The sequence below is a fragment of the Danio rerio genome, chromosome 13 (genome assembly GCF_052040795.2).
Source record: "Danio rerio strain M-AB ecotype USA chromosome 13, GRCz13ab, whole genome shotgun sequence".
Classification (NCBI taxonomy): Eukaryota; Metazoa; Chordata; class Actinopteri; order Cypriniformes; family Danionidae; genus Danio; species Danio rerio.
In genome coordinates, this window is record NC_141033.1 from 53,078,889 (window position 1) to 53,092,726 (window position 13,838).

General features: G+C 34.6%; 1 protein-coding gene across 4 annotated transcripts in view; it reads right to left on the reverse strand.

Annotated features, from left to right (window-relative positions):
- Positions 1-13,186, reverse strand: part of eif2ak2 (eukaryotic translation initiation factor 2-alpha kinase 2) — a 32,331-nt gene extending 19,145 nt beyond the window's left edge. For 3 of the 4 annotated variants that reach the window (XR_015504827.1, XM_087277230.1, XM_087277232.1), the window contains exons 1-14: positions 12,823-13,186; positions 12,550-12,679; positions 10,824-10,969; positions 10,603-10,738; positions 10,468-10,520; positions 9,089-9,238; positions 7,862-7,994; positions 7,734-7,774; positions 4,184-4,289; positions 3,483-3,517; positions 3,331-3,379; positions 1,619-1,695; positions 1,400-1,519; positions 209-328 (exon numbers count right to left, since the gene is read on the reverse strand). Coding sequence is in view for 3 of the 4 variants with exons in the window: in XM_087277230.1 (XP_087133356.1) it covers positions 209-328; positions 1,400-1,519; positions 1,619-1,695; positions 3,331-3,379; positions 3,483-3,517; positions 4,184-4,289; positions 7,734-7,774; positions 7,862-7,994; positions 9,089-9,238; positions 10,468-10,520; positions 10,603-10,738; positions 10,824-10,969; positions 12,550-12,679; positions 12,823-12,935 (1,409 nt within the window). In the remaining variant the exon portion in view is untranslated. 4 annotated transcript variants of the gene reach the window in all.
- Between the last annotated feature and the right edge of the window lie 652 nt (positions 13,187-13,838).

Genomic DNA, 13,838 nt, shown 5'->3' on the forward strand with positions numbered 1-13,838 from the left:
ATATATATATATATATATGTGTGTGTGTGTGTGTGTGTGTGTGTGTATGTATATATATATATATATATATATATATATATATGTATATGTATATATAGTGTGTTGTGTCAGTGTAGTGAACTTGCTCTAAGTGGTAAAAAACTAGTAAACACAGTATTTCTGTAGGCCCTGTGTTAGTTTGAGCAGGTGCTTGTGTTTGGTGCATTACTCTGAGAAGCTCTCTGACGACTCGTGTTTGTATGCTGTGTCCTCTTCCCAAGACGAGAAGTAGCGGACGATGTTGGGATTATTAAAATCAGCCAAAGCACCAACCTCACGACGAGCTTTCCTGAGGAAATAAAGCACATATACCGTCACAATGCAGACAATAAGAATGATTTACTACATTTCTAAATCCATCACACTGGCTTACATAACTGTTTCAAACATTACAAGCAGGATGTGAATGTAAAATCAGAGGTATGGTGATGATGATATTTTAGGGATATAGTACATCCAGGAGGTTCTTTAGAACAAGTTAAACACAATAACGTAAAATAAAATGTTATATTCAGGAGACCGTATTGAACTTTCAAAGGTTAAGCCAAACTCTAACCTAAAACACCAGATAAAACATTAATTGTGCACTAAAGTTAAGATCTATATTTCCATTTTGATTTGTTTTTTCATTGTTTTTCTGTGTAAACATGCTTGACACGTTCATGACTGTTATACATTTGTGTCTTTAGCAGTGCCTCATTTTTACACAGCTTGTCGAGATATAAGAATATAACAAGAATAATTAGTAATATTCTTCTTTGTTAATACGAATAAGAATATTTCAACTTTTACATGCAGCAACGTTTTTGTTTTTACATGATCATAACAAATGGTTCTGCCTGCATGTACACCCTTGATAAACACAATACAAGCTTTTGCAATTACTGTTAATTATTAATTAAATTTGGTTATTAATTATTTATTTAAAACCTTAGAAAATAAAGAAACCTGACCCTGCTGAAAATTACAGCTTAAACCGCCTTGGCGGGTTTTAGCTGGGCGATCAGCCTGGTTATAGAGGGGTTTTGGCCACTTCCAGGCTGGTTTTCAGCCATTTTCTGCCTGGTTTTAGCTGGTCAGGCTAGGAGATGACCAGCTAAAACCAGCTTGACCAGCCTAGCCAGACTGGGAGCCCAGCCAAAACCAGCTATGTCCAGCTTAAACCAGGATGGTCAAGCTGGTTTAGATAGTTTTGGCTGGTCACTTTCCAGCCTGACTAGCCAAGACCAGGCTGGAAATGGCTGGAAACCAGCCTGGAAGAGGCTAAAACCCCTCTAAAACCAACCTGGTCGACCAGCTAAAACCAGCCAACCATCCTAGGCTGGTTTAAGCTGGATTTTTCAGCAGAGGAATGACTTACTCTGTACTTTTCACTATCTTCACGGCATAATATTTGTCTTCAAGCTTTCGTCTTGCCTTGAAAACTCGACCAAAGCCACCTTTCCCAATCGGATTTATTGAGTCAAAGTCTTCTAAAAACCTACAAAGATGAATATGAAAGCTTCTAAGCAATGAATTTCTAATTGAATTATTTTTGTTGATAGATATTGAGAAAGAATTATTGAGAAAGATTATTTGCCTTGATTTAGTAGCACTGTTTGGAGTTTGACCTCCAGATGCCTTTGCTGGGTTTGGTACCTTCATGTCAGGACCACCCTGGAAATAAATTAGAAGACACTTTAGAAAAGAGCAAATAATAATACAGTAACTGTTTCTTATGTTTGTAGAATGCTGAAACTGCTTTCATAAACAGTCAATTCACATTTTTATAATTCAATTATAAACATCCACCACATAGAAAAGTATTATAAAGTCAATATGATATACCAAGTTTAAATAAAACAGAATACCATCAATAAACTATTTTTATGTAACGGTTATGACTTTATCTCATGAATAACACATCATTTTTAAATTTGTCATAATTACAACTTGGGCGGTACAGTGGCTCAGTGGTTAGCTCTGTGGCCTCACAGCAAGAAGGTCGCTGGTTCGAGTCCCGGTTGGGTCAGTTGGCGTTTCTGTGTGGAGTTTGCATGTTCTACTCATGTTGGCGTAGGTTTCCTTCGGTTTCCCCCACAGTCCAAACACATGCGCTATAGGTTAATTGAATAAGCTAAATTGGCCGTAGTGTATGAGTGTGTGTGAAATGAATGAGTATGCATGTTTCCCAGTACTGGGTTGCAGCTGGAAGGGCATCCACTGCATAAAACATTTGCTGGATAAGTTGGCAGTTCATTCCACTGTGGCGACCCCTGATTAATAAAGGGACTAAGCCGAAGGAAATGAACGAATAATTACAACTTCCTAAAACATGATTTTTTATATTATTTATTTATGATTTATTATGATTTTTATTTAGTGGAAACAGACTTCAATAACATTTGCACTATTCTCATTATGCTACCTTTTAAATTGACCTATTAATATCACAACTATAACTTTATCAATCAATCAATTAATCATCCTTTATTTATATAGCACCTTACTACAACCAAGGTTGACCAAAGTGCTTTACACCAGTAAAACAAATTATACCACGCAACTAAAAAAGCTGACGATGCAAAAACAATCCAAGAAAAATCAAACCGCAAAACATTGTGGTGAAAAGTGGCTGGGCTACTGTCACGATCACCAGCGATCCAGACTTGTAGATCGCTTGTAAACATCCCCCAAACTACAATTCTGTTTTTTTTGAACTACATATCCCGTCATGCACCTCACCTACACCTGTTTCCGGTTCACCAATGATTACACACACAGCTGGGAAACTATATATACTGTTCACATTTACACACACTGTGAGGAGTCTTGTTTTCCTAGTGAAGCATTACAAAGCGGTTTTCCTTGTTAGTCCCACCATGTATTAGACTCTTTGCATTGTTTATTGTCTTAAACTTTTGCCTGTTTTGGACTATGCTTTTTGGATTGTCCTACACGCTCCTGTTCGTCCCTGTTGTTGACCATTGCCTGCATGTCTACTCTTTAATAAACTGCACGTGGATCCTCATCTTTGTACATTACAGCTACTATGCATTCAAAGCCATTTTGAACAAGTGGGTCTTAAGCTTGGCTTTAAAAAGTGGCACTGATTGTACGAAGCTCAGTAGGAAGGGTATTCTTTACTGAACTTTAGGTTGACTTTACTGAAGATATTCATTATACAAGACAAAATCTAAATAATAGTGTCTTTATTATTTTTTTTATTGGTCACAAAACATGAAACTTATATTCACAGATGACTAATACCATATTTGCAGGCCTATTTCCTGCTAAATAATTTTCCAATACCTCTTTACTTCTGTCCAGACCGTTTGGTGACAGAAATCTTGGTGCTAATCTAAAAGAGAAAGGAAATATAAAAGACATATAATCATTAACATCAGTGTTGTTATTGTTAAAAATATAACTTCTGTTATTTGAATTCTGTTGGAAGAGCTTACTTTATTTTTGGCTTCACATCCACTAGGCTCACAGACTGCAACACATCAGTGAATTCATTAAAATACAACATGTAATGTACAGGTTTTAAAAGAATGGACAGACTCTAATATATTTACAGTATGTTTGCATTTAAACAATTTCTTTACAACGTAAACAAACACATGCAAACCATACAAGATCCAGCTCAGAGGATATCAAAATTATGTATATTATGTATATGTGATCAACAGTAAAAATGACACATTTTACCTTTTCTCAACAGGGAGAACCAGCAACAATCAAGAATGCATATAAATATATATGATAAATATGATTATAATGACATCAATGGGGCCCAAACAGCCACCCCACATAACCAAAAGGGCGTCAATCTGAGTGTATTGTTGAGTTTTTGAGAATTTTCAATTTTAACTTTTGTAGCACAGGCCTATCTAAAGGGTTAATGCTGCAAACGGATGATCAACATTAAATATGACACACTGTCACTCTTCCCAAGAGGGAAAACCAGCAACAATCAAGAATGCATGATTATATGCTGTCATGGCTTTGCAATCAAAAAATGTGATTATAATGGAAGTCAATGGGGCAAAAACAGCCCCCAACATAATGAAAGAGCAGCCAATTTGAACAGTACACAAAGGTTAAAACGTAAACAAATAAAGAAGCCCTTATCTAGGTTATTAGAACAACACCGACTTACAGGACTAGTGGCCATTGGAGAACTGGCAGCAGCAGCAGAGTCTCTGAAGGAGATGAAATTACTTGTGCTGGAGGCGTTCGCTGAGCGCTGGACGTCTTCAGATTTACTACAAAACACATCAACAGTTTCTTATTTTATTTCTATATCATATCAGAGGGGATGAATTACTTGTCAATTGTAATCTGATTTCAAACTGCATGACATAAATTATAGTCAGTCTGTTAGATTACATATTTATGGTAACGTAATCAGACTACTTCTGGATTACTTTTAGATTACTTTTTTTGCTAACGCTTGATGTCACATATATTGCAGTGGGATAATCATGTGTTATTTTGACAAATATCTTCATCTCTATCATCAAGAAGAGCCTCAACCTTGGTTTGAAGGTGCAATGATGGACAGTAAATACTTCACAATCCTCACACTAATGTACCTCACTGTTAGTGTTTGCTGAGAGCAGTGTTGGGTGTGATTAGTTAGAACAGTGGTTCTCAAAGTGGGGGTCGGGACCCCCCGAGGGGTCGCGGGGCAATGAAAGGGGGTCGCCTGGTGATTTCCAAAAATCTATTTATTTTTATTAAACCACAAGAATTAACATATTTTATCCATAACTATACAGAAAATAAAAATAGTCGTTTATAGTTACTATATACTATATAGTTACTATAGTAGCTTATAGTTACTAGTTCTATTGGATTGCGACCCCTGGGGTAATTAAATTATATTAAAGGCAGCAATAGCGTCAGATGCATTTTGATTTTATAACATCAGGTTATACTTTCTGGCACATTTAAAGCACTGACACAAATTTAATTGGTGTGTCTGCGTCATTGCATGCAAGGTTTCTGTATTTATAACCGCCTTAGAGGATATTGGGGGTCGCGAGTCACTGGCATTGTTATTTTGGGGGTCGCGGGCTGAAAAGTTTGGGAACCCCTGAGTTAGAAGGTAACTAGCTAATGTAATTAAATTCTTTTTCCACTCAAAAAGTAAAGTAAGGGATTACTTTTCATTTTTAGGTAATTTAATTGGTTACCTAAAATATTCTTGCCTAAAATACTGGCAAGCAGGAAGGAATTGCAGATATACAGTACATTTATTTTGGTTTGCAAAAATATTTGCAGAATAACAAGATTTTTCAAACTAACGTTAGATTTGTCGGATGAACACACATGCTTAAGAAACAATTAATTTTGTAGGAAATTAATGTCAATTTCTAAGAAATGTGGTGTCATTCTTACTTTGAAACATTTCGTGTTTTGACATATCTCTGTGTTAATTATAAAAAAGGTTAAAGGCCCATTTATAAAATTAACTGAGTTTCATTTGTATTCTGTATACTTTGAGATAGGGCTGCAAGATATTGGAAAAAATTGACACTGCAAATTATTTTCTCCGCGATATATATATTACAATAATATAATATAATATAATATAATATAATATAATATAATATAATATAATATAATATAATATAATATAATATAATATAATATAATATAATAAAACAAAATTATTTAAATAGCTCTTTTTTGCAAAGACTTTAGATTGATTGGGATGATTTTATAGGGGAGTGAAATATAAATGTGTTTATGTAATTTATTATACACAGTTGAAGTCAGAATTATTAGCCCCGCTTTGAAATTTTTATTATTTTTTTTTTTTAAATATTACCCTTATGATGTTTAACACAGCAAGGAAATGTTCATAGTATTTCCTCATACAATAACTTGCCTAATTACCCTAACCTGCCTAGTTAACCTAATTAACCTAGTTAAGCCTTTAAATGTCACTTTAAGCTGTATAGAAGTGTCTTGAAGAATATCTAGTCTAATAGTATGTACTGTCATCATGACAAAGATAAAATAAATCAGTTATTAGAAATGAGTTATTAAAACTATTATGATTAGAAATAGGTAGAAAAATTCTTCTCTCCATTAAGCAGAAATTGGGGGGAAATAAACAGAGGGGCTAATAATTCAGGGGCTTTAATAATTCTGATTGCAACTGTACATATAATAAACAAATTACAGTCATAAATAAACACAATGAAGAAAATATTGAAAGTAAATAAACAGTGACTTACGGTATTCGGTTACAGAAATTGAATAGTAAAATGTAAATTAACAATACATAGTCTTTATCATATAAATTGTTAAATTGAATCTTTAATAAACTTCTATTAAAATGCTCTAAACTCTATAAATAACTCTAAATAACACTAAACCACATATGGTGAGTTTAAATCAGGGGTGTTCAAACTATGAAACACTTTTTCTAGAAAGCCTACTTAAGCTGCGGTCACACTAGAGTTTGTGCGTTCGAAATTTAGTGGTGCGGTGCTGCAAAAAGGGGCGGGATTAAACAAGATGATTAGGCATTAAAAAAGCGAGCGATTGCTCCATGTTTTAAATTTCTGTCCAGAGAGGTCATGTTTTGATCCTCGACTGGTCTCATGCAGTCAAAGGATGCGATTTTACAGGTCAGAGTTTACCAAGCTTGAACTTTGCACTGCAGCAACCTGTGAAACTTAACGCATGACCCTGCGTTTACAGTATACTGTATTCGCGTGCATATAAATGAAAGTCTATGAGTGGAAGAGCCCAGTGTGACCGCAGCATAAGAGCTTTATTAGCTAGCCCAGGTGTGTCTGATTGGGGTTGGAACTAAACTTTGGAGGACACCGGCCCTCCAGGACCAAGTTTGGACATGTCCCCTGCTGAAAAATCCAGCTTAAACCAGCCTAGGCTGGTTGGCTGGTTTTAGCTGGTCAACCAGGCTGGTTTTAGAGGGGTTTTGGCCACTTCCAGGCTGGTTTCCAGCAATTTCCAGCCTGGTCTTAGCTGGTCAGGCTGGGAGATGACCAGCTAAAACGAGCTTGACCAGCCTAGCCAAGCTGGGAGTCCAGCCAAAACCAGCAATATCCAGCTTAAACCAGGCTGGTCAAGCTGGTTTTAGCTGGATTTGGCTGGTAATTTTTCAGCCTGACCAGCTAAGACCAGGCTGGAAATGGCTGGAAACCAGCCTGGAAGTGGCCAAAACCCCTCTAAAACCAGGTTGGTCAACCAGCTAAAACCAGCCAACCAGCCTAGGCTGGTTTAAGCTAGATTTTTCAGGAGGGTCTGGCTTAAATTATTCACTTATTATTAAGTACATTTAGAAAACAGCAACATTATAAAAACTAATACTGAAAAAGATGAAATTGACAGCAAAGTCAGCTGCGACATAAACATTTCATATAAAAACACTAACAAAAACAACTACAGCAACTTTGCAAAAGCATTACACGAATGTGTATAAACAACATATTTACTACGGTAAAAATAAATATTCAATAATAAAAGTAAAAAATTAGGAGAATTAATGACTGTCTGCCATTGTGTGAATAATATGTAATCAGACTACAGTTATGTTTTATGGATTATATGATTGCAAGAAGTTTACTCCAGATACATGCATGATTTTTGTTAGATTTAATGCATTATTAATCATTTCTGGAGTATAATATATTATGATAAAACAATGCATTATTATTGTGATAACTTACCATGTATCTTGGGATTGTGAGAATGCGCCATCTTCAGAACTCTGTTAATTGAAAGCATGCATGTGTATTAACGAACAAGTCATTAACATATAGTGGAAAGCCTTTACAGTGTTTCTGAATCCTCCTACCGGTGTGGTCCAGCCAGACTGATCCCGAATTTCACTCCAAGCGTGTTGAGCTGCATTTTGTTTCGCTTCTTTAGCGTTTCTTCCCTGTGCTTCAGGGTATTCCTTCCCATCCATCACAACTTTATAAACAAATCTGAGGAAATAAATGTCTGTTTTACAGTTTCAGTTTGAATCGACGTAAATCACTGCACTCTTCCAGCAAGATGAGAGACATAAATTACTTTTTAAATTACTAATAATTTAACTTAATTAAGTGACTCATTGTTTTTTATTTAAATAAAGCAGGGGATTAAATGAGCACATTTTTCAGGTGTCTAATTTTATTATACACTTGAAGTCAATGTTGTTCGCCCTCCTGTAAATTTTGTTTTTCTTTTTCAAATAATTCCTAAATTATGTTTAACAGATTGAGGAGTTTTTCACAGTATTTCCTATAATATTTTTTCTTCTGGAGAAAGTATTTTTTGTTTTATTTCGACTGGAATAAAAGCAGTTTTTAATTTTTATAAAAGCATTTTAAGGTCATTATTATTAGCGCCCTTATGCAATATTTGTATTATTGTCACAATAACCAGCAATCCAGGCTTGCATCTTCACCCGGCCTACAATTCTGCAACTTTATGAACTACATATCCCATCATGCACCTCACACACACCTGTTCCGGAATCACTGTAAATTACACACAAGCACACAGCTGGGAGCTGATCTAACATGGGCTGTTAAGACTGCTCACATTGACACACACACATTGCTGAGTCTTGTTTGTTTATATTTGCCTGTGACATGACTATTCTTCTGAATTTCCCTGTATGTACTCGTTTGCTCCTGTGTTTGACCATTGCCTGTCTGACATTTCTGAATAAAGCTGCACGAGGATCCTCTCTCTGTTGTTACCCGACTCTCCTTTGGTTACAATTAGATTGTCTACAGAACAAACCACTGTTATACAATGACTTGCCTAATTACCCTAACTTTACCCTAATTAACCTAGTTAAGCCTTTAAATTTCACTTTATGCTGAATACTAGTGTCTTGAAGAATATCTAGTCTAATATTATGTGCTGTCATCATGACAAAGAGAAAAGAAATCAGCTATTTGAAATGATTATTAAAACTATTATGTTTATAAATGTGTTGAAAACAAATCTTTCTGTAACAAAGGAATTGGGGAAAAATATACAGGGGGGACAATAGCTCAGAATTCAACTGTATGTGTGTGAGACTTACATTGGGTTGTGAGGAGGACCTATTCTGTCCACTAATTTGAAGTCATATACACGTTTTTTCTTCTGGCAGTAGTTATTGAGATATGCGATGTAGTTGTTGTCAGGCGTGCTGCTTCGAGAATCATCTGCAACACTCGAACGGCGGTCCAGGCTAGCACAAAAGACAAAATGTCAAAATAAACTAACACAACATGTGCACAATATAGAAAAATAATCTGTTAAATACTTATTATATATATACAGTTGAAGTCAGAATTATTAGCCCCCCTGAATTATTAGACCGCTTGTTTATTTTTCCCCCAATTTCTGTTTAACGGAGAGAAAAATTTTCCAACAGATTTCTGCACATAATAGTTTTAATAACTCATTTCTAATAGCTGATTTATTTTATCATTTTCATGATGACTGTAAATAATATTTCACTTCATTTTTTTTAAGACACTTCTATACAGCTTAAAGTGGCATTCAAAGGCTTAACTAGGTTAATTAGGTTAACTAGGCAGGTTAGGGTAATTAGGCAAGTTATTGTATAACGATGGTTTGTTTTGTAGACTATCGGAAAAAAAATTGCTTAAAGGGGCTAATAATATTGACCTTAAAATGGTGTTTAAAAAATTAAAAACTGCTTTTATTCTAGCCTAAATAAAACAAATCAGACTTTCTCCAGAAGAAAAAATATTATCAGACATACTGTGAAAATTTTCTGAATCTGTTAAACATTATTTGGGAAATATTTAAAAAGAAAAAAAAAAATTAGAACGGGGCTAATAATTCTGACTTCAACTGTATGTAATATGTATACAAAAGCAATTGTTGATAAATGTCACAAAACCAAAAACATTTCTTCATCATGCACTGTATATGTATGCGTTTATGTATATACTTACATGTGTATGTGTGTATATATGTATAATATATGGTTGTCTTCTGATTAATTTAATTTATTTTTGTATTGATGATTATTGCAAGTTTTTGATTGTAATGGGAGGATAAAATTATCCTGTAAATAAATTGTTGCTGTAAATTCTACACACACAAAATATAATTTTATATATATATATATATATATATATATATATATATATATATATATATATATTTAAGTATTATTTTTTTATAACTTATTATTATTATCCATAACATACATTGCTATTATTATTATTATTATTATTATTAAAAGTTTAACTAATTACTTTAGTAAATATTTACATTTTTATATACAACAGATTACTTCCAGATTAATTATTTAGATTTACATTTATTTAGATGATTTTTACCAGTTTTAATTTTGCTATTTTCAACACTTGATGTAAAGTTGTTAAACATTTTGTTCATGTCACTAAATTAATATTAAATATTACATTTATTAAATGACCTCACCTATAAGATGTAGTTTCTGACCTCTGAGCTCTATGGCTGTTCTCATCCAAGACCTTAAAAAGCAGTTTAAAAAGAGTTTTTACTTAGCTTATATTTTTATTTAACTTTTATTTGCATTTGTAACTGCTGTGTTACCTCTGTATTTGGTGTTCTGTTGAGCTCTTCATAAACTTGAAGAGCCGCTGCCTCTTTGGCTTCCTTCTTATTTTTCCCATAACCTTCAGGAAACTCTTTATCATCACAAACATACTTACACACATACGTGCATAACCTGAGTAGCAGAGAATTTGCATTAATAAAGAGCATTTCTGCCTTAAACATGATCATGTATGTGTGTAAATGTCTTGAATACTGACCGGGTGAGGTTTCCTGGATCCATCTTAGTCGACTCGCAGGCCTTGAACATTAACCTGCTCTTCTGCGAATGCTCATTGAGCCAGCAGGTGTAATTCGGATGAGATGCTATTTTACTAACTGAAATGTTTTCAACGGGTGAAGGAGTCTGCAAAGACATATGCATTCATTATAGTGTTGGCCAAAGATTAATTACATGAAAAATTAAACATTTGGTCCCTATGTATATTTTTCCCCCAATTTCGGTTCAATAAATGGAAGACTTTTTTTTCAACACATTTCTAAACTTAATCATTTTAATAACTAATTTCTAATAACTGAGTTCTTTTCTCTTTGCCATGATAACAGCATGGGCGGCACGGTGGCTTAGTGGTTAGCACTGTCGCCTCACAGCAAAAAGGTCGCTGGTTCGAGCCCCGGCTGGGTCAGTTAGCATTTCTGTGTAGAGTTTGCATGTTCTCCCCGTGTTGGCGTGGGTTTTCTCTGGGTGCTCCGGTTTCCCCCACAAGTCCAAACACATGTGGTATAGGTTAATTGGGATAGCTAAATTGTCCATAGTGTATGGGTGTTTCCCAGTGATGGGTTGCAGCTGGAAGGGCATCCGCTGTGTAAAACATATGCTGGATAAGTTGGCAGTTCATTCCGCTGTGGTGACCCCAGATTAATGAAGAGACTAAGCTAAGCTTCATCTAAAGGCTTAACCAGGTTAATTAGGCAAATTAGAATTTGGAAATTTTTGGAAAAGAATAAATATTTCACAGCAGGGCTAATAATTCCAACTGCATGCGTGTGTATTACAGATATTATTATTATTATTAAGTCTATGTGATTTAAAGCGCTTACAAATATGAATACCATGGTGATTTAGGAGTGTTAGTGGAAACATCAGCACATTTTGCATGCAATGCATGTTTGTTAATTCTTTACTGACATGATTTATAATTAACAAAGCATTTGTTGATGGAATTAGGAACCTTATTGTAAAGTTTAAACTATTCCAACATTATTTAATGCTACTTAAATTGTCAACTAAGGTGTTAACTAATGTATTACCCCAATATTACAGGTTTAGTTAACAAATATTAAGAAATGCTTAACAGATGTGTTGTTTACTATTAACTAATGCATTAACTAATACACCCTTGTTGTAAAGTGTTATTTACCTATTCATGTTTGTTAAATCTTTACTAACATGATTTATAATTAACAAAGCATTAGTCAAGTGAAATTATTAACCTCATTGTAAAGTTTACACAACTCCAACCTTATCTAAAGTGTTACGAGTTGTTTATGTTAACTAAGGCATTAACTAACGCATAACCACATTAATATTGGATTAGTTAACATTAACGAAGATTAGGTAATGCTTAACAGATGTGTTGTTTACTATTAACTCATGTTAACTAATGCATTAACTAATACACACTAATTGTAGTTTAATTATTCATGCTTGTTAACTCTTTACAGGCATAATTAATAATTAGCAAAGCATTAATTAATGGAATTAGGAACCTTATTGTAAATTGTACACTATTCCAACATTATTTAATGCTTTACTAACATTTATTAGTGTTAACTAATGTATCAACACATCAACATAGGTTTAGTTAACATTAACAAAGATTAAGTAATGCTTAACAGATGTGTTGTTTACGATTAACTCATGTTTACTAATGCATTAACTAATGCACCCTTATTGTAACGTGTTTTTTCTATTTGTTTACCTACCGGTTCATCACTGTGAGTGCTCTTCAAGCCTTCCAGGGCGTTTTTAGCAGCATTTTGCTTTGCCTCCTTCTTGGTTTTACCAGTACCATCAGGAAACTTCTGTCCATTCACAATAGCTCTCATAGTAAACCTAAAAAACACAGATTTTTATTAAAACCATAATGCCATAAATGCAGTTTCTGACACATAAACAACACACGAGCTGTTCCTTTAGCAACAGACTTGTATACAGCTAATGAATGGACTCTAAAGAAAATATACTTTATTTAATACCTTTTATTGTGGCTTGGTCCATCAGTGGGTCCCTCCTCAAACTCAACAGTGCATTGGGTTTTCTGCTGATACTCATTTAGCAGAGAAGTATAATTTCCTGACAGAGACTCCATTGCGAATGCCGAATAAAACGAAGCAGAATTGACGGAGTGTTTACATGAGTCAGCTCGTGAAAGTCACATATTTCCTAGAAAAGAGCACACTCCCTTCACACCTCTACACGGTACTACTCGCGTCAGTTCACAATGACATCCAATTTACTTTCATTTCTTCATATCCATAGATATACACATTAGATGTCGCCTGGCCTATTGTTGTCTATTGGACGGAATGTGCCAATAGCACCGCCATCTTGGTACAGGGTAGCGCTCCTTTGAAATGAATTGGGACCTAGGTGTAGTGGAGGACTGTGGCCATCCAAAGCCAGAGATATACACATATACACATATATCTATGATCGGGAGTTTTCCTAGATGTTAGTATGTAATTTTTTTTCTAATTACGAAAATTATAATTTTACATCACTTTTCTACATTGATGGATCAGTGACGGGCATTCCTGACAAAAAGCTTGTGTTTGTGTGTACAGAAATGTAATATTCACCCTCCCTGTTAAATTTGATCTAATCATGTTCTGAAACACAGCTCCTCTCCTGCTTTCACTTTTCATACTGACGGAGGGAGCGACTCGTTTGTGAATGAATCCCCCGAACGACTCTTTCACTAACCAACAAGTTTCTGGCAGCGCAGCATCTCGTTGTCGTATTTCTTTTGCATTGTTTGCTGATTTTATTTAACAAAACTAGCATAAGCCGAGTGTTTAGTGCGAGTTGGAGCTGCTTTGCCTTATGGTGAATGCAGTAAGAGACTGTATTATCATCAATAACGTTACCTGATTAGCACAAAAGTTCAGAACATACAAAAACAGAAGAAAAAACTTAATACTACCTATTAAATGTTCTGCCTTTGTGCTTTGTTTTCTTTGCTCGTTACTACACCCGTAGACAGCACTAAAGT